The sequence below is a fragment of the Tetrao urogallus genome (genome assembly GCF_951394365.1).
Source record: "Tetrao urogallus genome assembly, chromosome: 5".
NCBI lineage: Eukaryota > Metazoa > Chordata > Aves > Galliformes > Phasianidae > Tetrao > Tetrao urogallus.
Window position 1 is genome coordinate 9,262,008 of NC_136818.1, and position 21,866 is coordinate 9,283,873.

Sequence of the window (21,866 nt, forward strand, 5' to 3'; positions counted from 1 at the left end):
TTGAAGTTTGACAGTTGTAGAAAACCACTGAAATGAGCTACCTTGCTGTTCACAGCAGTGTAGTTCTCTTGTCTTCTTGGTGATCTGATGCTGGAAAGGTTGAAAGATACCATGTCAATTGATGTGCTATCACCTGTTTGCATTACAAATATCTTGTAAATAATGTCCAGAGATCTCACTTCTACTTGCCTTTGTGGCCTCAAGAAGTCTGCTTCATATTTGTCTCTCATAATTTCTTCACTTTTTAAAATAAACACAACATTACTTCTCCAGCCTCATAACTCATGAATGTTTATGTCAGTAACGTAAATGTAAAATGCTACTCTGGGTATGGGGTATGAACTGTTGCCTTTCCTGCATTTAGTTCTTGCTAAAACAATCTGCAGGAAGCAGCTGGTGTAACATTGCATGCAGCGTGAGCTCATGTTTAGATCATGTTTATCCCTAGATTTTCAGTTTCAGCACTCACGTTGTTTCATCCCTCAGATCCCAGTAATGCTCAAATGTAATACTGTGTATAATACTACTCGTTCTCCAGTTTTTCATAGGAAAGCATTGGACATAAAGTGAAAAATGAAATACGATTTGTTTCCTCTTAACAAGCCACTATTCCTGAGCGCACGCTGTGAAATTTGCGGATAGGTGGTTCCTTGCCTGCATGTGACCTGGTTTTACAAATACTGCCTTGAGTCTGGCACTGCACCTGAGCTAACATACAAGCATCTGTGCTGCTGCCAGGGCCGGCTGGCAGCGTGCAGTGGGCGTTGGTGCAGCTCCCACACAAGGAGGAGCCGGGGGCACTCGGTGGGAGCCAGCCTTGGAGCCAGGGCAGTAGTGCTGCCAGGGCTTCCTCAGGTCTGTATCACCCCGGATAAAGGAGGAAAGATGATGCTTTTGTTTGTCAATCCCTGAGTTTGCTTTGCTGATGGCCACTTCCAGTTTGGCCATCTGACAGCAGCTTCAAAATTCCAAGAAAAGAATTGCCTTTTTCTATCCACATTTACAGCTTTGGTCATCACTTTGAGGCTCCGCCGAAATGCAAATATCCAACACTTAGTCTTTTACAGTTCTTCATATATAGCTTACTTTCTTTATTAGAAAAGTAATGCCCACTAGAAAGCTATCACTCCAAAGACTAATTGCTTTCATTTTGTCTCAATGTTTTTAAAATTTTATATGGTGATCTGCTTTAAAAAATGCTTTTGGGGTGATTCGGGTAGCCGTGTGTGATCTGCTTATTCAGTTCTTAATGCATGCTTTACGTGTGAAGACTTGATTGTTTCTGAACCGTGGATTGTGGTGATATAAAAGGTGATACTGCTCTGTTAAATACTGACCTCAAAGATCATAAATGATTATGTAGGACGTGAGGAAACGGTCTCCAGTTGTTCCAGAAGAGGTTTAGATTGAGTGTCAGGAGGAATTTCTTCTCAGAGGGAGTGTTGGAACTGGCTGCCCTGGAAGTGGTGGATCCCCCAACCTTGGCAGTATTTCAGAGACGTGCAGATGTGGCACTAAGGAATGGGACACTGTAGGTCAGGTTAGTGGTTGGATTTGGTTATCTTGGAGGTCTTTTCTAACTTAAATGATTTATAACTCTAATGTAAGGCAAGAATGCAGTGAACAGCAGAAATGCCAGACATCAGGGCTGAATAACAGGTGAGTAACCTGCTGCAAACAAGTTTGTCCCTTTATCCGTTTCCTCACTTCTATTTTTGAAGTCATGAAACATCATTTTACCACCTTGAAAGCATTGGTAGTTTGATACAAGGATATGAATTTGTGCATCTCAGAGAAAGGTGTTGAATCCTAAGCAAAAATCTTCAAATGACAGAAAGTACCGAAAGCTCAAAATTCTAGGGTACTCTGGGGTTTCAGTCTGATGGGATGAAGGACAGCCAGAGACAATTTGTGTATGAGAAAGTGTATGAGAAACAGTTCTTAGTAGTCTTGTTCATGACTCTAAGCAACATCTCCCTCACTGTTACTGTTTGCTGTGATCAGAATCAATCCTACATTCACACCTCTGAGGAATTAATTATGTCAGCCAGTTAGTTGAGGAAGGCCCAAAATTGGGATTAAAAGTTTCAAACGGTAAGGAGCAAGTGTTCTCCTGTGACATGATCATTAAATGCTGACTTGATAGGCCAAGATTTTCCCCAGAGAACATTTCTGAATGATTTTGGAGTGTCTTTTATTAATGGAACTGTTTCCCTGCTGACCTGACAATGTGTTTTTAAGCACTGCCGTCACTTCCAGAGGCGCTGTGAAAGGAGAGGTGATTCTTCTTACCAGAAATAGAACTGCTACGCTGTACAGTTTATACTTCCAGAAATTGCTTTGAGGCTTCAGTTTGTATTTGATTTTTGGCTGGTTTGCAAGATTGTATGATTCAATCGATCTGGTCATGTTTTAAATTGAAAACACACATACTTTGTATATACTATGAAGTATCATTTGTATGTGAGGAGGAGCCCGGGAGAGTGTGTTTGGAAGTTTTTAAGCTGCACCTGGGCGTAGAGAAGGCTTAGCAAATGGTTTTCTGTGTATCCGTTGCGTAGTTGTTCTTTTTGGTTTTTTAATCAATGTACGTCAGAGATCCAAATACAAATAAAGTGAGCTCTGTAGGCTAATTAAATCAGTGCCTCTGTGGAAGAACTTCGTTTCTGGAATTCCTCTTGTAAATCCGAGATATAAACAAAAACCTGGTTACTTTTATATCGTTTCCCTCTGCCTCATGTATGCGATTCTGGAAGTTGGAGAGTTGTATGTTTATGCCTTGTTTTTATAGCAGAATATTTGTGTGGCTGAGTTTTTATTGAAGCATAATTCCTGGTTTCCTTGCAGTTGAGCAAGGCTACTGTACAGTGGGAACATACATTAACTCCAGTCGCTGTGTAAGGCCGTTCAGTTTGAAGCTGTTGAGGCAGCAAATCGTTCTCCAGTGTCTCCTCATTAAAAGTTGTTTGCCATTTCTCTGGAGATCCTGAAAATAAATTGGGAGCATTTCCTGAAAGAAGGATGTGCAAAGAACAGCTTTATAAGCCGCGGATCTTCTGTCCCCCTATCTCCTGCCCCACCTGCGGCTGGGACAGGTACCCTTATGTTCTGTTCTGCTTTGTTTCACCTGCATGGCTGGCTGAGCAGCTGCCAGAGCCTGCCTTTCAGCTGAAGTTGGCTTCGGTTTGTTCCTTCTTAAGGCTTTACAGTTTGCTTATAGGCTGTGAGCTCTTGGTTTTCTACATTTTAAACAAACTAGTGCGAAGATAGTACCTGCCTTAAGAGTTTATAATGTAAAAAGGCATCCTAGTGTGATACTGTTCTTGCTGTGCGTCAGATGTGAATTTGGGGCTTTTTATTATCAACGTATTTGTAATAAATTCCAATGTAATCAGAAAATCTACTGTTTGTGAGGAGTTTATATTCGGTGAGTGTGAATAATCAGACCCGCTGCTTCTGTTAAGTACAAAGCCTCCCTTTTATTTTTAATAGCAAAATACTTCCAGAACGGAGCCCAGAAGCTCACATTGGAAGAAGGAAACATAACACATCTTTTAAAGCTTCCTGTTCATTTTGGTTGTGCCTACTGCTTTTCTTACCTCTCTCTGATATATATATATATATATATATATATATATATATATATATATATATATATATATTTAAGTACTCTTCTCTGCAAAAGCAGCCTTTGTAGACTTGGTCCCTTTTTATTTTACTAGTAGAGTCTAGAGGCTTAGCACAGGTCTTTATAGTTACAGATTGTTTCCAATACATTTTTTCTTTACAAACTATGGGCAGGACTGCACACGAGATCTCTGTTATTGTATTTGTGCTTTGTACTCTTGTACTTGTTGACTGTTTTACAAGCCAGTAACGTAGTAGCCACAGGCTCGGAAGCTTGCCCAGAAATCTGGCATATTTAATTAGTGCTAGTAAACAAGCAGAGTTTCAAATTTAATTTTTCCTTCTTTAATTCCTATAAACCTCAAGCCATTTAAAACTTAATTTTGACACTAGTTTCGTTTATGCAGTTGGATAATACTGAAGCAGTCCACAACCACAGATGGAATGGTCCCAGTCTCTTCCAAGCAAGAAGGGAATAGAAGGAAGGGAATAGAAGTTGTTTCATTTTAATAGTATTTGAGGTTGCCATAAAACTGTAAATGATAATCTTCAGGTCATCTACTCTGTGTTTTCTTTTTCTTTTTGTGAAGCTAAGTGTTTCAAGATGAGGAGATTGCCCTGCTATGGATTTAGCCTTTAGGAGAAGGACTGCATTTGTTGCCTCTCTGGTTTTGGTATAGAGAAATATTTGAAGAGCAAATGGTGGAGGCATCTAAATGCTCTTACCCACCACAGGCGTCTCATTGCCTCCAGTCTGCATGGCACATAGCAGAGGCTTCAGCTGCTGTCTTTCTCCTTTTGCTTTTCAACCTTGGCTTGTGATCAGTGGTGAAAATGGCTCTGTATTATTGCTTTCATCATTAGGGACTGCTGAATCTAGATTAATGACTTTTCTCCTATCTATTTAATTACTGAAGTCAAGCTGTCTTGAGACTACAGGTGTGCCAATGTCCTGCATCACAGTGATAAAATGCTTGCTAATTTTGGCCTGGAACTGTACTTTGTAATGACATCTGCAAAAAAACACCAAATTATATCAGTATTTAGACTATGAAAATACACTGAGCAGTGTCTTATTAAGTGTCAAGATAATTCTTCAAGACTTTTTAAAGTGAATACTGCCCATATCTTCTAATTAAAGTAGTTCCCATGTGCTATATTGAGTTAGCACATGCTGCACAGAGCTCTTGTTTGTGAGAGGTTTCTCATTCAGCAGTAATTATCCAAGGGCTAGAGTTAACTTACAGCTCAAAAACATCATTTCAGTACGTTGAGTTGGCCAGGATTTTCTCTTGCCCACTGCAGTTTTCTAACAGCCATATTATCATTGTGCAAAAGGAGTGAAATTCCCCGTGCTGAATCTTAAGCTGTTATTCAGGTGCTAGCAATGGGTGAAAGATGAGGAAAAATGCTGGAAATTGCACCCTGTCCTCAGTGCAGTGTATGTTTATGTTCAGTGGGTCTTTACGCTGTAGCACTCCAGCCTCGGTGTCCTCCTGAAAGCATTTTATGTGTGAGCTCAGAGCCTTACAGTAATGTGCTGCAGTAACTTCTGTTATGGCCATTAACAAATCTGGAAATTTTAAGTTATGAGTAATCTGGTCTAATCAGAGACTAAAGCAGTGTGGTTCTAACTGCTGTAATTACTTGTTTAAAAAATGCATACTTGGACTTTGGGTGGATGTTAAACTCTTCTTGCGGTAGCAAATGTTCCTATGTCGTTTTTTTCCCCCTGATCTTTATGTTCATCATCCCCCAGTGTTTCTGATGATGTTTTGTAAAATCCAAGGTACGTATTAGAAGAATTACTCATAGAGTTCCTTTTGGTTGGAAAAGGAAGAGGAAGCTGCAGTTGGCTTCAGAGGGACTTTAACTCTCTTTTGGTTTTAAATCCTGTTGTCATTCTGCACAAAGAATGATGCTTTCTCTATTCTTAAGGCTTTGTTTTAATGACTGCATGTTATATAATTCTAAAATATTTGCTGACAAATACCGTAGTGTCTTTCAAAATGGCAAAGCATGGAAGCATCTCTTTTACTTGTGTGGAATTTATACCACTTACTGCCCGGCTCTGCAGAGAATGGAGCATTTGGATGCTGAGGCTGTCCTGAGCCCTGCTGGCTTTCAGTGCCCTGAGATCTCATGACCCAAAACTGATGTTGCCCTACCTTCAGGCTGCCGTGTGCCTGAGGTGTACCTCAGTGCAGGGGCTGAGTCATAGCTTGAGCTCTGTTTTCCTTTAGGGAGGCAGATTTGTCCCAGTACTGTACTATCAAAGGAAAGTGAGTGGTCAGGTGTGGCCTGTGCACAGTAACACATTTCAAAAGAGATTTTTAATTGTAAGCAACTCATAGTGAAGAAGGCTCTCATGAGGTACCTGCATTTTGCAGATCCTACACCGTAAGTTCTATCTGTGAGGAAAATGCCCCTCTGTGCCCGAGAGGCACAGAACACCCTTGGAGCCCTCAGAAGCAAAGCTCTGTTGGGCGAGGTGTCGTGCTGGGTCTGGTTCTGTTTGCCTTTGAGTCTAGGGCAGTGACATAAAGAAACTGTGGCAACCTTCCTGTGTTTAAGCTATATATTGCTAGTGACCTACAGCTTTGACCCAGTATTCAGTTTCACTGTTTCCCATGCATTTACTGTAATTATTTGATTTAAGAAAATATATCATATGTCTGTTGCTCAGCCCTTTGGGAACTGATGTAGGAGGGATCAGCAGGAACTGCTGTTCTTCAGTAGCCTCCACTCAATCCTCCAGCTTCGCTTGTTTGCTTAAAACTTGTTCCTCTTATGTGTTGTCATCCTTTCAGCCCTGGTGATCTTAGGGAACAATTATTTGCTAAGGTAAATTTCCACTAAGCAGGAAGCAAAATGAGCTGAAAATTGGAAATCATTAGGGTTGCCAGGTGCAGACTTTTAGTTCTTTCTCCTCCTTTAGCAAAGAAGGCATTTCCCAAAGCTTGATTAAATCTCTTAATTCACAGTTTAGCTCAGCATAAGAAAAATAAGCTCAAATACCAAATCTGAACGAAGTGACTAAGCCATGTCCTGTTGTGTTGGAATTGAATTGGTTATAGTGCACAGTAATCTACTTCATTGTCATCCCAGCCTTAACTGTAGCATAAGATTATTACATTGAATGTGTATAATAAAAAGGCTTTCACTTCGTATGTACTGCTTTAAATATTTTGGCACACCAGAGAAAGAAACTTTACGTGCAAGGCTTGATTAATCCTTTTTCTCTGTGTGCAGAACAAGTAGCTGCTGGAGCTCAAGGATAGAACCTATTAATAATGTCTCTGGCAGTCCCTGCCCTCCTTCAGTGTATTCTCCTCTCTTCATACCAAACTCCATCCTTATTATCACGTTGGTCCCTCTTTTGTTTCCCCAGTGAAGCACGTGGGTGTTCTCGCAGACCAGCACCTAATAGAAAAGCACCTCGTGTAAAAGATGTGCATGGCCTGGATTTCAGTATAGGGCAGGGAAAAGAGAAGGGGGTAGGGAGACTGCGGGGAGCCCCAGCCCTCGCATTGTTCCTTACAGCTGTTAGCACTCAGTGTGGCAGAGCAGCCCCTTGAACCAAGCTTAGGGAAACTGCTGACTCCAGCAGCTGTGTCGGCGTGCTCCCAGGGGATGCTCATGCACCCAGGAAGCGTTCCCCCTCTTGGAGTGGGCGAGGAATTGCTGCTGTTCTCACTTTCCAAAGAGGAAGCTGGAGCAGGGTGAGGAAAAACATTCTGTGCAGGGCTGTATGAGGAGTTGGCCCTGCAGCCGTCAGCACCTTCACTGCTCAGCGCTGAAGTCAGAGAGATGTAAATGTTCAGTTGTGGCGCTGGTGCCAAGATAATGAGTCGTTGTGTATGGAAGGTCATGCTGGCTTATTGTAAACCATTACTGACCTTGAACAAATATTAATCCTGAGCTCTGCCTGCTAACCTATACTCTTTATTCTAGAGAAAATGACTTAATCTTTGGCTTTCAATGAAAGCACGTTTCTTTACCAAAAAGTTTTCAACATCTTCTTGTCAGAAGTAGGTTCATAATTTGTATTAGAGTCTCATGAGCATATTAATAATATAATACAACAAAGAAAAATGGCACATGATGAAGGTTATAAATGAAAAATATTTATTATTCGGAAGGCTTTCAAGCAACTCTGGGTCATTAGATCAATAAAACATTTGGATTTTGAACTACTTGCCATTCCTGGTGCAGGGCCTCTGCAGAAGCAGCTTTGGGAGGATGAAGTGTTACGTTCCTGGGTGTCTGCAGGCTGTCTGCAGGCAGGTGCTGGGGTGTCTGATGGGAGAGCTGTGCTGTGAACATGCTACATCCTTCCCTGCTAGACCCTCAAGGGACCAAAGAGTGTTGTGTGATGCCCTCTTGTTTTTGTAAATAAGGTTGTTAGAAAATTGAAGGAAGAGCAACACCAAGAACTTGGGGTGACTGAGCTTGGGAGGCAGGGTCACTGGGGGGGGCCATGGCACAGTCCATCAGGCAGCAGCAATCCGTGCCACCTTTAAATCCAGGCTTGGTGATGGTATTTCTGCCAGACTGTGCCCTGCTCCTCGCTGTGCCAGCTGCCTTACATCACCCAGGTGTTCCTCAGAACACAGCTGAACCAGTTCTTCCACCTGAGAAACAGCATACTGCCAGCCAGAGCCATTCTATGATAGATGATGTGATTCCTCTAATTAAACTTTGCTCAGCCCTCCTGCAGAGCTGGCAGAAGGCGGGTGGCCCGGCCCAGTTTTGCAGGACAACCCAGGACAGGGAGCAGAGCCGAGCACCACAGCTGCTGCTGTTCAGCCCAGAGATGGCAGCATTTCACTGGTGGGCAACGCGGGCCCGCCGTACAGTGGGGACATTCATTTTGCTAAGTGCTTTGGGATCCTTTTGGCCAAAAGCACTGTGTAAAAATTAAGGTCATAAGGTGTCTGGGATTTTTGAAGAGCCAGTGTAACAGTGGTCTTTTATTATTAGCGAGTTTACAGCCAAGAGCTGTCCCGTAAATGAGCAGTGCATTTTAGGGATTTTTTTTTTCCCCTTTAAAAGTAGGAATGCTCGAGACATGAAAGGTGGTCTGGCAGCTTTTGCTGTAAGGCTTCTCTTAGTGCGAGTCTGTACACAGGTTTTGTGTCAACAGGAGAGCACCACCTCCAATGCAGACGGGCAGGGTCAGCATGGTGTGATGGAAGCGGACGGTGCACTTCTTGCAAGAATACAGTGTGTGTTGTGGGAGGGGAAAGAAGGGATACGCTTTGGCTACACAGACTGTGTGAGCTACTTGCAATTACTTACAAAATAAATGCACAGAATCCATCATTTTCACTTAGAGTGCTTTTAATTTATTTCTTTTTCTTTGAGGGATAGCAGGGAGATGAACTAATACTCCATAAGCCCACGGTGGATGTAATTCACATATCAGCTCGGAAGCCAGGTTAATAGTAGCTGTGATTGCCTTCTTATTGTGTCACTGCTCGGATTAGTGTTGGAGTACAGATAGCCCCGGGTTCTTGAGACTATTTAAAGGCCTTCATATTTTCCACCAACAGCTGTATGAAGTTAAAGGGAAGGAGGCCATGGGATTTCTCCTTCTCAGCTAGTTTATTTGTGAGGTGCTGAGGTTAATGTGGCAATATCCCGTGCTTAGTAGAGAAGCTTTTTGGCTTTAAGCATTGTGTGCGCTCTCTTCAGATTTATGATTTTGACCCCAGCGTGGCATTATCACACTGTCAGTGGGAGTGCGGGGCTGCTTGGAACCTCCAGCTCTCGGTGTTAATCGCTCTTAATTAGTTTACAGTTGAAACAATTGTCCATCTTTTTGCCTTTAACAAGGGAAGGTTGCGCTATCAGTGCTTGACTTCCCCGAGGGAGGAAATCCCAAGCGAGGTTATCAGGGAGAAAAAAGCTCTGGGCTCCGCTTTCAAAGCAATGCCATGTACGAAGCATGCATCAATCCTGTTAGTACTGCTTATTATTTCACAATGGCGCGTGAGGAATGACGGGCACAGGCCTTTTTAAGGCCTCTTGCAGACCTTTGTGCGCTCTCATCCCGAGTCAGGATTTTGTGGAATTAGGTGCTGATAAAAGCTAATTTTACACATTAAATTGCATTCTTTGAAATTGCTCTTTTAATTGCCGATCTTTTCCTCACTTCTCGACAGATCTCTGCAAGCTTCCTCATTGTCAGCTTTCTGCCAGGGAGCCCTCTGTGCCGCATCATTAGGGCTGAAATCTGCCATCGCTTAACATAACACACAGCGCTTACAACGGGGAGCAGCCCCCTCCCTTGCATGGGAGCACAGACCATAATAGATGCTATAGTGGCAGCGCCAATGGGAGTTTTACCATGTATTTTAATGACTCGTGCTTGATTACATTTGCTAGATTGAACTGAAGTTCGCGTAGTAATTGGTGTGATTCCTAGGGGCTTCACATTTGACGTCCCTCGCTCATTAAAGAGCTCCAACAATGGCTGTTGCAACTTTCATCTCTCCGGTGACCCTCTCAGATATATATCCAGCCTTTCTCTTTTGATAAACTATCCAGCCCTGCATGCATTAACACGTACCCGTCTGCAGCCAGCCCCTCCCACTACCTTCTCCGTTGCTTTGATGATATAATTAAAAGTACTGTGCATTATCTCCTTCCGAGCGATAAGTGTAGGTGCGCCAGCTCTCAGTCCTGCATTGTTTGTTATTCGATTCTCTCCGTATCAGCTGTTCTTCTGACTCGCTCATTTTTCATATGTTGTAAAGATTAGCTGATGGCGGGGGAGATCAGAGGCGTGGGGAGGGAGTGTGGCTTTCCATATTAGTAGCCAGATGCTCATTTGAAATGGTGATGGAGTTTGCTGTTATCTATTAGATTATTTGACTCCTGTTCTTTTACCTGAAGATAAACTGGTTTAAGTGTTAGTCAGTGAAAATTGGTATCATCCTTAGTGGCTTGTTATGAGACAGTGCTCTTATCAGCCCGGGTTAGTGTGGCTATTTTCTCCACGAGTCTGGTTTACAGAAATCACAGTTTTGTTTATGCATATGCCCAAACTTGCCTGTTTGACCTCTGAGATGTGATTATAATATTAATCTATGGGACTATTCTGTTGCGCATCTCTTAGGTGGTCTGTGTTTCAGAGGATTTTCACTGTGGGACCTCCCTCTTGTTCAGCACGACATTCCGTTATTGTTCATATATTCTACACTGAAAGCCAACTTAGAGTGGTGCTCCAGTTCTTCTTGTGATCTGGCTGGACTTTCAGCACTCGAGGTGTGATGAAGCTGCTGAAAGGACAGCGCTGTGCTGCTCTGTCTGCTTACACAGATTTTAAGTAACTCTGTTGTAAAGTTGCTTAGCTACTTTTGTTTAATGCTTGCATGTAGTTACACATCCTCAATGCACTGAGGTGTAGCCAAACAGTGTCATTTCAGTTTGCAGGTGGGGAGACTGGATGTGTGAAAGCTGCTCAGACACTGGCAGCGGAGCTGGCACTTACTGAGGAATTCCTGGCTTACACTGTTCTGCTTATAGCCTTGTTACCTTCTCCTGCCTTGTATTTAAAGGAAGCTTGAATAGAGAGAAAAAAAAATGGCATACTGGTGCTGAAGCTGTGTCATCTTCAAATTAAGAATTGTTTTCTTCCTGTTCTCTCTCTCTATAAATATATTAATTAATATATTCATTTTATAAGTACAAGAGATCTTTTTTTCTCAGGGAAGATGGAAAAATTCTCTATCCCATAAATCCCCAATGAGGAAACCATCCTCTGGATGCAGAGCAGTAGCAAGTTTGCGAATTTGCAAATGCAAGGCCTCATTAAACTCAGTAGATTCCCTTTCCTTGCATAAAGAACATTGCTATTTGGGCTGATTTCCACAGCAACATCTGGGCCACTGATAACATCAGTACTGGAGCACTGCTAGGTGAGCTCATGTTTTGTTAATGAGGTATATTTATCACTTCTTAGTACCAAATACTTACTCCAAAGTGCTGTACAACTCATACACAGGAACCTTTCCTTACAAGCAGGCCTTACAGAATGTATCACTAGTTAATAATGCCCTTGGTTTGATTTGAATGACGTGCTTGAGAAATGCCATCTGAATTCATGAAATCTTAAGAGCTTTGGTTGTTCAGTGTTAATCAAGATATGCTCTGAAAAAATGGCTAGAATACTAGAATGCCTTGGTATACTAGATAAGTTTGGTATTAGCAAGCATTCAATGTGTTAGTATTGGTTTATTTATCCATGTACTAGCCTAAGTTGAGTGATCCCTTTACTTAGCTAATTAGTAAAAGTGATCTTGATCATAAACATCTGACTTTAGCGTGTCCTGGAATAAGAGAACAAAGTTGGCTGGAAGATGCTGGTAAGATGTATTCATTCAGACTCCATTACAAAATCTGGGCGTCAAAGGAGAAAAAATGAAAATATAGGTCCTTTCAGGTATAGGTTGTGATTTCCTTCCTTAATAGGCCCAGGACCGAGTCCAGTTACAGACATCTTGAACCATTGCAGTGTAATTGGACTGTTGGCTTTGTTCTTGAAACAGTGGATCTGATAGAGACTCTGAGTTACTGAGATGCTAATGTGCCCCTGGTTTGAAAAGTAAGAATTCCCTGTTTGCCATTGTTTGGCTGATGATGAGAGGGAGTTTTCCTGATGTTTTCCATCTTATTGGACTGGAGGTGCAAATGCTTAGTAATCGAGCTATGGCAGTCATTTGTAATGTGTAGTGCTGGGAAGGTGGGCAGACCCCATCTCCTTCCCCTGTTTGCCTCCAGGAAGAGCTGGAAAAAAACACAGTAGTGTTGTGTTTGCTAGTGGAACATGCACAGCCTTGCATATTAAGGCAGGCACTTAGCCAGAAGCTTTGAATTATTGTACCCTGACATTACCCACTGTAACTTTTAGCACTCTGGGCCCATTACTTTGGCTTCCTGCCCAGTAATGTGCAATTTCCACTTACATAAGAAGATGTAGCAGGAGTAATGACTCCTTGGAGGAGGTGTTTTCTTTCGCAGCAAATCAGCCCAGGGCCAGCAGGTGTAAGTTTGCAGACAGAGTCCAGTAATGGCAGCCTGCACTATTTTCCTGTCTGATAATCCAGCAGTGGGAAGAAAGAAGCAGATCTACCTTTGCAAACCTCTCACAATCCACTGACTTCATTGCAAAGCCAAAGTCTTGCAAACAGGCATGCAAAGCTCCATGATTATCTTTTTTTTTTTCCTCTTCTAGGCACCCCAGGATGCACATCAGAACAGGGCTGATGGATGCCCATCTCTACTGTCTGAAGAAATACGTGGTAGACTTCCTTGTAGAAAACAGGTAAGAAACCAAACACAATGTAAAGTCACAGCAGGTGTTTGCACTGACAGGTACTTCAGACTGGAGCTTTTAAAGGGAGGTTTGCTTCATTAAATTGGCTGACAATGGAAAATAAGCTAATTAAAAACAAACAAACAACTTTAATGTCATGAAAATGCTAAGCATTATGCCTGGCTTTCTTGCTCAGGCTTCTCTTTTAATCTAGTAATGGCAAAATAAAAGCTAAAATTTTTGCTTTGTTCTGCATCTCTTTTTATCCTAATGTAGCTGTGTTTCTTGGCTGCTCACTTTGCCAGTGCTCCCCCATTGTTAGGGCTGTGAATACATTTCTGACCTTTGGTTTCCCCCACCACAGTCTGTTTTGGCCTTTGAAATCACCTTTCCTCTCCCCCCTCACATCCAACACCGCTGCAGGTGGGCTATCTCTGCAGCATCCTATGTTTTCAGCTTGTGATGTTCCTCTGTCAAAACTCTGAGACCACCCACTGAGAGCAAGAAAAACATCCATTTATGGAAGTGCAGAAGGATCTTAGCTATAATATTTCATGAAATGGACAAAAAAAACCCCACCCTTGTTTATCTTTAAAAAAACAAACAAATGAACAACTCTCCTCACAGTAAGTAGTTTGGTTTTGGAATTGATGTCTTGTTCCTAGAATTTTTGCAGCTCTCTCATCATGTACATTACATATATTGAATGCTCGCTGACTTCTCAAGAGTTTTTCTCCCTTTTAAGTAAGATGAAAGATAAAGGGGTTGAGTAAGTGTTGTGTTCCTGGTGCTTTTCTTAGTAGATAAATTGATGTGAGAAAACATTGTGGGTGGGTAAGTAAGGGGATTTGTGGTAGCCTTGACCATATACAAATCTGGTGATGCAGTTGTGTATGTGTTCAAAGGAGCTCTTTGAATAAGGTTCTGGGAGTGAGCTAAAATTAAGTGGAAAATCTGTGTTAACCCTCAGGGCAATTTCTTACCATGCATAAGAATAAAGCTTATCTGCTGCTGTGACTGGCACGTGGGAGCATTGTGCAAGTCATTTTAGATCCCATTGGTGTGTGAGAATGCCTGAAAGGTGAGAAGGCTTCAGGAGAAGGCATTTGAAATCTGAAATAAGCCTTTTATTACCTATATTTTAAGAAGTCACTGACATCTTGGACTCTGTGGATTCTGTGGAAGCATGAAGGAGTGTGTATGCATCTCTTTTGTCATAATACAACATGTAGAATTAATGCCTGGAAATCTCAGCCATGCAGTTTTGCTGCGATTAGGCTCTGCTTGAATATGTGGAAACACTTCACACATTCAGTTTTTTTCTTGGTATACTTCATTCTCTTTTGAATTTGGGTCGTTGTGTTTGGGGAACAAGGACAGTCTTTGTCTGACGTGTCACAGTGCATGAGGCCCCTAAACATAAACATTGGTCATTTCAGATTTCAAGGCTTTATCCTGTTTCCATTCAAGCTGGCAAAATCTTTGCTTTTATGAGTGGCATGATTTTGCCTAAACTCTATTAACCAAAGCCAGCGGAGTGAAATTCTGCTCTGCATTCCTCAAGTTGCCTCCAGATCAAGTCTTCTGGATTTTTTGCAGGTTTATTCAGGGCTATTTCTTTTCCAGAGATCATTTTGTCTGTATTGTTTTATGAAGCTGTCTTTATTTTACATAAGCCTTCATTACAGATACTGTCTAGCTGCTGTGATCCTGTGTTCCTCAGGTCTGACTGCCACATTTGCCTTACTTAAACAGCAGGTAGCTGCCTCGTTCACTTCATCACATATATGCTACTAATCCTTTGAATTGAGAGGGAGAGAATCAATTGCTAGTAATGTGTTTAACTGGCAGATCTGGAGAATGGGCCTTTTGCCATGATGAATAAGTTGGGCTTTCAGGCTTCTGGCATCGGTGGGCATTTGTAGCTTGTTTTTCTTTGCTAAGGAAGGGGAGGACAGTGCATACCCAGAGATCTTTCCTTGTTTGGCAGCAATAAGCCAGGACTTTTGAAAGACCCTGCATAATATTTTTCCCTCAAAAGTCCTGACATCGACATAATTGTTTGGGTTTGGGGAATCTTTTTAATACTTTGGGTTTTAGTCTAGAGAAAGCGTACAGTAAGACTTTGCCTCTCTGCAATTTTGCCCCAGGACTGGAGAAGCTCAGATGCCTTGTTTAAGTTGTGCGTGTTTAAAACTAACAGCAGGGATTGAAGTGAACAGTGAAGCTCTTGTGTGGTGCCAGGAAGTACTGACACAGCGTACTTCCTCAATATTACAATATTTACATTGTGTTAATATTTTAACAGCGAGGCTTGATGGCAGGCAGAACACCTTTTTTCGTTGTTTGTAGTTTTGTAAAGCATTGGGGTTGGTTTTGTTTTTGTTTTTTTGTTTTTTTGCTGTATTTAATTCAAATTGTATTTTGACTTACGAGAGCAGAAAAAATCCTGCCCAGCAGCAAAAATATCAGGTCCTACAACTGGTCACTGCTCACCATTCTACAGAGGAAAGTTATGATTACTTCCAGGTCAAAGAATTGCATGAAAACTATTGTGGTTGTGTGTGTGGGATCTGTTGCTCAAGTGGGATAAAAGCCCAGTGTACTCCGAGTTTAGCTGCTGAGATGTGGTTAAAATGGCAACCAGCTCTCCCACCGAGAATGTAGTTTGCATATAGCTGCACCTGTAGGAGTAAATTGCATTCCTCTGCTTTGATCAGGTTAATATATGCGTTGTATGTAAAGTCAGAAATCGCTAGCAACTACTAGGAAAATGGGGATGGGGGGGTGAACTGGCTGACATCTTGTTTTGTCCACGCACGTGAATCTGATGCTAGGATTTGGGACAACTCTGTAATATGACACCCATAGAAAAAGGCTCCGTTTATTGTTCAGCTCCCAAATGGAGCATTATACAGAGGTTTTATTATCAGCACGGCCGCTGTCTTTGTGTTGCTGGACAAACCCCTTAATGTGTCTGTGCACTTGTTTCATCTTCTGTGTGGGATTGTTTGGAGAATAATCAGTGTGTGTTTGGCAACACTGAGACTGTACCTTGGGGGATGCTTGGAGAGGTCAAAACACTGTTCGGGAGTTGGTAATTCAGTTCGTAGTCCTTTAATACATCTTTATGAACTATTTTAAAAGGCCTGAATAACAGATTCTCTTGCCTGAAGTCTTACTGTGCTTTAGGAAACCGTACAAGTTGCTGAGTTCTAAAAAAAAAAAAAAACAGAAATCTGTACTGCCTTTGAATGAAAGTCAGAGGAAATGGGCTGTCTATTAGAAACCCCTCAAATCTGTACATCCTGACAAAAATGAAAGACAACACGGGCCTAAGAGTCTTTACACCTGGGAAATAAACTGCTTTTTCTTTCCTTGTCGAGGAGGAAAAAATGGAGTTTGGTAGTTTAATGTCTCCATCTCCATTTATCTCTCAGCCTCCAGTTTAACACGCATCTTTGTGAAATTGAGTCTTCAGGCATGTGACAGACCTACCCTTAATCTGCCAAAGTGAAACACAGGTGGTTCCACGATGACCTGGGGAACAGCCAAAGAAATTACTGCCCCAAGCAGTTTATCCTTCCTTGCAGCTGGAATTGACTCCTTCCTGTCTCTCTGCTCCACTGCACCACCAGGGTGGACCGATCCTCCCTCATCCTCCTTGCTGTGACTCGAAGCTCTACTCTGCTCAACTGCACCACGGCTTTGCACAGTTAAAAATCTGTTCTCCCTGCGCTCAGGCAAGAGCTTTTCTTTCCTAAATATTTCATTTTTCAGAATAAAGCTGGCCTTGGATGCTTTCATTTGGCCGTAGGTGCTGCTCTGCATGCAGCGGGGAAGGCAGACAAGTGCTGGCTGCTGGAGCTACCCTGCCAGCACAGGGCAGCGACAGCTGAAGGTGAACACCTGCACTGCATGATGAACTGCACAATATTGCTTTTCTTAAAAAGATCATTAGGCAGGTCCAGCCAGCAGGCAAGACAGCAGCAGAGGCTGTAGCTGGCTGGGGGCATGGCTCCACCCCACAGCTGGCGGGCCTCACACCCCTGGGGCCCTGGGGTGGCAGCCAGCACAGTAGCCAGTCCCCTTTTTGGCACTCTTCTGAGTGCTAGGTTGGAATCCTGCCTTGTTGCTGCATTCAGGGCAGATGGAAGAAGAGAGTCCTTATTCCTTTTTTCCTTGTGAACTTCATCTGTAGCGGAGGGCAGATTCTGGCTTTGTGAACCCAGAGCGTTGCACAGACATGCACCCAGACTTCTTTACTACGTGCTGGCAGTTTGCTTGCTAGCAATCCTGTCAGAGCTACTAGCAAAGGAAATGTGATCAAAAGTGAAGTTGTCTTGTTGCATTCTGTTTTTTAGGTTATTTCTAAAGCTGTAGCCTGGTGAAATAATGTACCTGATAGGGGGAAGGGAGGGTAAAAATAAAGCAATCCTTTGTTTTGAAAATTTAAGTTTTGAAGGTGAATCTCTCTTTCTATCTTGCCTAGATGTTTAGAAGTATATAAGCAATATGCTTTTATGATACACGTGTACATAAGTGATATTGTGCCCAGTCATTTGTTACCTGTATGTGCACATCTGTTACACGTGTTCAGATCTCGTCTTGCTCACAGCTGAAAGCAGTAGCTGTGTGCAGTCTGCCATTTCCACCTCTTACTGAGGGATACCAGAAAATTGGAGGCCAGATTGAGGCTGCTTAAAACAAGGAAGTATGGGGTCATACTTCTTAAGTTACCTCTGCGAGTCATTGTTATTAAATGCTTACTTCACAAGTCAAACTCCTGGCAGTTAGGAAGTGCCACAGCTGAGGATTCCTGTGCAGCATTGTGATTCTGTATGTGCCACACATTACAGTGCAGTTTCCAGTTACATAACTCTGTTCTTTTTTCTTCTCCTCTGTGACATTGCATCATTTGGCACCTGAGATGTTCAGTGAAGGAGATACTGTTTAACATTATATTTAATTTCTGTAGTTAAGATGAAAACTACCAGCCTTTCTTTCTTCTCATTGTTTAAATGTGTTCTGAGGATAGGGTAAATGCTTTCCTTTCAGATTCAGATGTTCATTGCTGCTACTAGAATAGTCTGTATGCATTTCATTAAATGTCTTTCCAGCACTTCTGTTAAAGAAGTCTTTCTCCATACTCAAAAGGGAAGCTAAGGCACACATCAGTTTAAGTTTGAAGCCTCTATATCTTCAGTATGCTGTTTTTCAGTCCTAACTATCATACGGAGTTCTTGAAATGCTGGAAGAATCTTTTCTATTGATGATAGTTGCAAGGTGATGCTGAGCAAATCAAAAGCACTTAACCAGTAGCAACCTGCAGAAGTTGGATTTGTGATCTGCATTCAGCAGCTTCTGTAGATTCCTGTGACAGAAGGGAATTAAAAAAAAAATAGTTTTTCAGGCATCATTCATTTGCTTTAAATATTAGCAGTTCTCTTGCAGCTCTCTGCCTTGTATATTTAACACACATGTTCTAACAAATGAGGCAGGCATTCTTCTGCCTCATTACACAACCTTCATTTATCCCCAGGGCATAGTGCATCTTTACATTGAGTGAAGAAGAAATGGAGACTGGGGAGAGAGAAGTAGGTGAATACGTTTTTAAGGCTTGTGTCATAATCTGTACACACAAGGTCTTAATTAGGGTTGTATAAGCAACATAGGTCTGGCTTTTCTTAATTTGTGTGCCCAAACTGTTACCCTGATGTTCATTTAAAATTCTGTTTAAATGTGTGTGTATATATGCATATGGAAGATACATGTATCAGTTCTAAGAATGAGATTCATATATACGTTCAATGAGGCTACTGTGACTCCTGCTAGTGGAGTAGCTGTTATCAGCACAGATTTATCACCTGTCAGGCCGGCCAGCAGAACGAGATCTGATGCTCTGAATTTATCCAGCTTGGCTGGAATTTGCTCTGTTACTCTGAGGAGCAGTGCATAAAGCAGCCCAATTACCTTGTAGGATGGGACTCAAAGAATGAGCATGCCCAACGTAGAAGGACTAAGAAAATTTAGCTGCAAAAGAGGTCTTCTCCAAGTGTGTGCCTACAGTGGTTTTTCAGAGTGAGTTTGATGTAGTATGGGCACTTCTTATGTTTATGAATGTAACACCCTGACAAAAAGATGACTCTGTGCCAAATTGCAAGCATGGAAGTGCAAGAGCTTTTCAGCAGAGTAGCTGAAATATTTTTAGCATGGACAAAACAAAGTATTTTTCCATAATTTTGTTCTTGGAAATAGTGGAGACATTTTTGATGAAGCTGTCCAACAAAAATCAGCTTGAGGCAAACACCTGGCATGGGTAATTTCAGCCAAAACAGTTAAATTTTGGCAAAGCTTATAAACAGATGAGAACAGAAACTTCCAATAGGAAATGATAGGCAATTCATCTATAGGCACCCAGGTTGTACCACCTCCAAAAGCTATTCGTCTTGCATTTTGTTGTTTTTTTTCTAAAAACAGATGCCATTTTCTTGTTTGCTCACATGTTACAGCTTCTCCATCGTGCACATGGGTGGCAATTGAGTTTTCTAATGTAAGGAGATTCTGAGTTCAGAAGAACCTGGTTCGAGTGCAGAGTCACTTGGGAACTGGGCAGCTCTGTGGCCAGGAGGAATGATGTATGTTGCTGGAAGGGCAAGAATGATAAACAGTGGCCCTGTAGTCGCTTTGGAAGCTCCGAGTAAGCATTCACAGTGCCTGGTCCTGGCCATGCTGAGTGCAGATATCGAGCCCCTGGGAAATGCACTGTTCCTGGGACTCCTGTCTTGTGGGGTGCTGGAGCTAAGGGAGCGAGGCAGCTCTGTGCTGTGAAATGGCAGAAGTGCTGCCTGCCAGGATGCGCTGGTAGAGAAGCTGTTTTCTCAACATGACGAATTTGCAGTAAACTTTATAGCCAAAGTCAGCATGACTTGTTTGCAAAGTCAAACGCTGTTTTTCTGAACTGCTGAAATACATAAGAACAAATCGCGTGAGGTCATTTTGCTCTGTCTTTCCAAGCTGCTTCAGCTGTGATCCCAGAGCAGGCTGCTCTTCTCTGCTCCCCTCTGCCCTGTCCTGAAAGCCTCTGCTGGAAAGGGAGAGGAAGGCTTGCTGTCTGTGCTCAGTGTTCTGACATCTGTGGCTGTGGGAAGAGCTGAAGTGGAGTCACAGAATGGCTGGGGTTGGAAGGGACCTTAAAGCTCATCCAGTTCCAATCCAGTAGTCTTTTGCTGCCCTCCAGACCAGGCTGCCCAGAATCCTATCCAACCTGGCCTTGAACACCTCCAGGGATGGGGCACCCACAGCTCTCAGGGCAGCCTGTGCCAAAGCCTTACCACCATCTGAGTAAAGAATTTCCTCCTGCCACCTAACCTGAATCTCCCCTCTTTCAGCTTAAAACAGTTCCCCCTTGTCCTATCACTATCAGACCGTGTAAAAGCTCGGTCTCTATCTGGTTTATAAGCTCCCTTTAAATACTGAAAGGCTGCACTGAGTTCTCTCAGTGAATTCTCTTCTTCAAACTGAACAAGCCCATCTACCTCAACTTTTCTTCATAGGAGGGGTGCTCTGAGCATCTTTGTGTCCTCCTCTGGACCCGATCCAACAGCTCCGCACCCTTCCTGTGCTGGGGGCCCCAGGCCTGGACAAGGCGCTCCAGATGGGGCCTCACAAGGGCAGAGCAGAGGGGGATGGTCCCCTCCTCCTTCCTGCTGCCACCCCTGTCGATGCAGCCCGGGGCACAGCTGGCCTTCCAGCGTGCAGGAGCACAGTGGCTCATGTCCTGCTTCCCGCCCATCGGGACCCCCAAGTTCTCCTCAGGGTTTCTCTCAAGGAGTTCTTCTCCCAGTCCAATACTCACATCTGGGACGATGTGAGTATGCCCTTTGGATGGCATCCCTTCTCCTCCATAAATGATAAGGGTGGTATGAGGAAAGCAGAGCATCTCTGAATGCTGGAGGTGCGAGTGACTTGTGCTGAAGCTCCTGCTTCGATGGCTGTGTGCTATGCTGTACACAAAGGCCCCTGCAGGTTTATGTTAAGGTACTGCCCAGACTAAACCAGTACATTTTTTCTTTTCCCTCTCGAAATGCCTTTTTATCATTCAGGCTGTCACCTGTGTTTCCTGGCAAGGACTGCTGGCTGGGGGAGGTCTGGCAGAGCTGAACACCCAGCTTGGTGGTCTTTGTGTGGCTGCCTGAAAGATGGCTTAAAACAGAACCTGCTCTGTGAATACCTGCGAGTTAACATGTGTCAGCCGTGTGGCTGGAAGGTTTCTCCTTTGCTGAAAAGAGAGATTTTATAATGAATACTTTCCTTGTGATTTAAATGGGTAAATAAACAAATAGCTCCTACAGGAAGTGTACTGTGTACGGATAGGGCAAATAGATTGTAGCTCTCCAAACAAGGAAAAGAAGATGAAAAAAAAAAAAGAAAAAGAAAAAGAAAACAAGCTCCTTCTTAGTGCATTTAATCTATTAGAATGTGAAATAGCAATTTATCTTTTCCATTTCCTTTCCTTGTCAAACACATCCAGCTGTTGGAGCTTTCTCTGTTTCTTACTCGAAATGCCAGGAATTGAATTTGTTGATGTTGTCATCTTCTTGCGGAGTGTCATTGCTTTTGTCACCTTCCCTTGATACCCCTTGTGCTCACTCCTGTAACCTCAGGGGGGAAAAAAGCCTAATGATTCACAGTAGATTTAAACAAATTAGGATTTTTCAGCAAACCGTTTCTGTAATAAATATAATTTTTCTTCCTGTTAGTGAACTACCTGGGAACAGACATATCTTTGGATGTGCAGAATTGTAGCTGCTTATCTTTATGAATAATTGTGGATCTGTCTTTGAGACCACAGTATGCCCTATTGGCCACACACCGGAGCCTCCTGAGTTACAGTTAGCACAGTATTCGGTTCGTG

The 21,866-nt window shown here is 42.7% G+C and overlaps 1 protein-coding gene across 1 annotated transcript in view; it reads left to right on the forward strand.

The window, feature by feature from the left end:
- EIF2B3 (eukaryotic translation initiation factor 2B subunit gamma) overlaps positions 1 to 21,866 on the forward strand; it is a gene marked incomplete at both ends in the record, with an annotated part of 92,139 nt that overhangs the window by 32,928 nt on the left and 37,345 nt on the right. Inside the window, one exon of the mRNA XM_079535714.1 lies at positions 12,869 to 12,958. Coding sequence (XP_079391840.1) covers positions 12,869 to 12,958 — 90 coding nt within the window. The remainder of the gene's footprint in view (positions 1 to 12,868; positions 12,959 to 21,866) is intronic.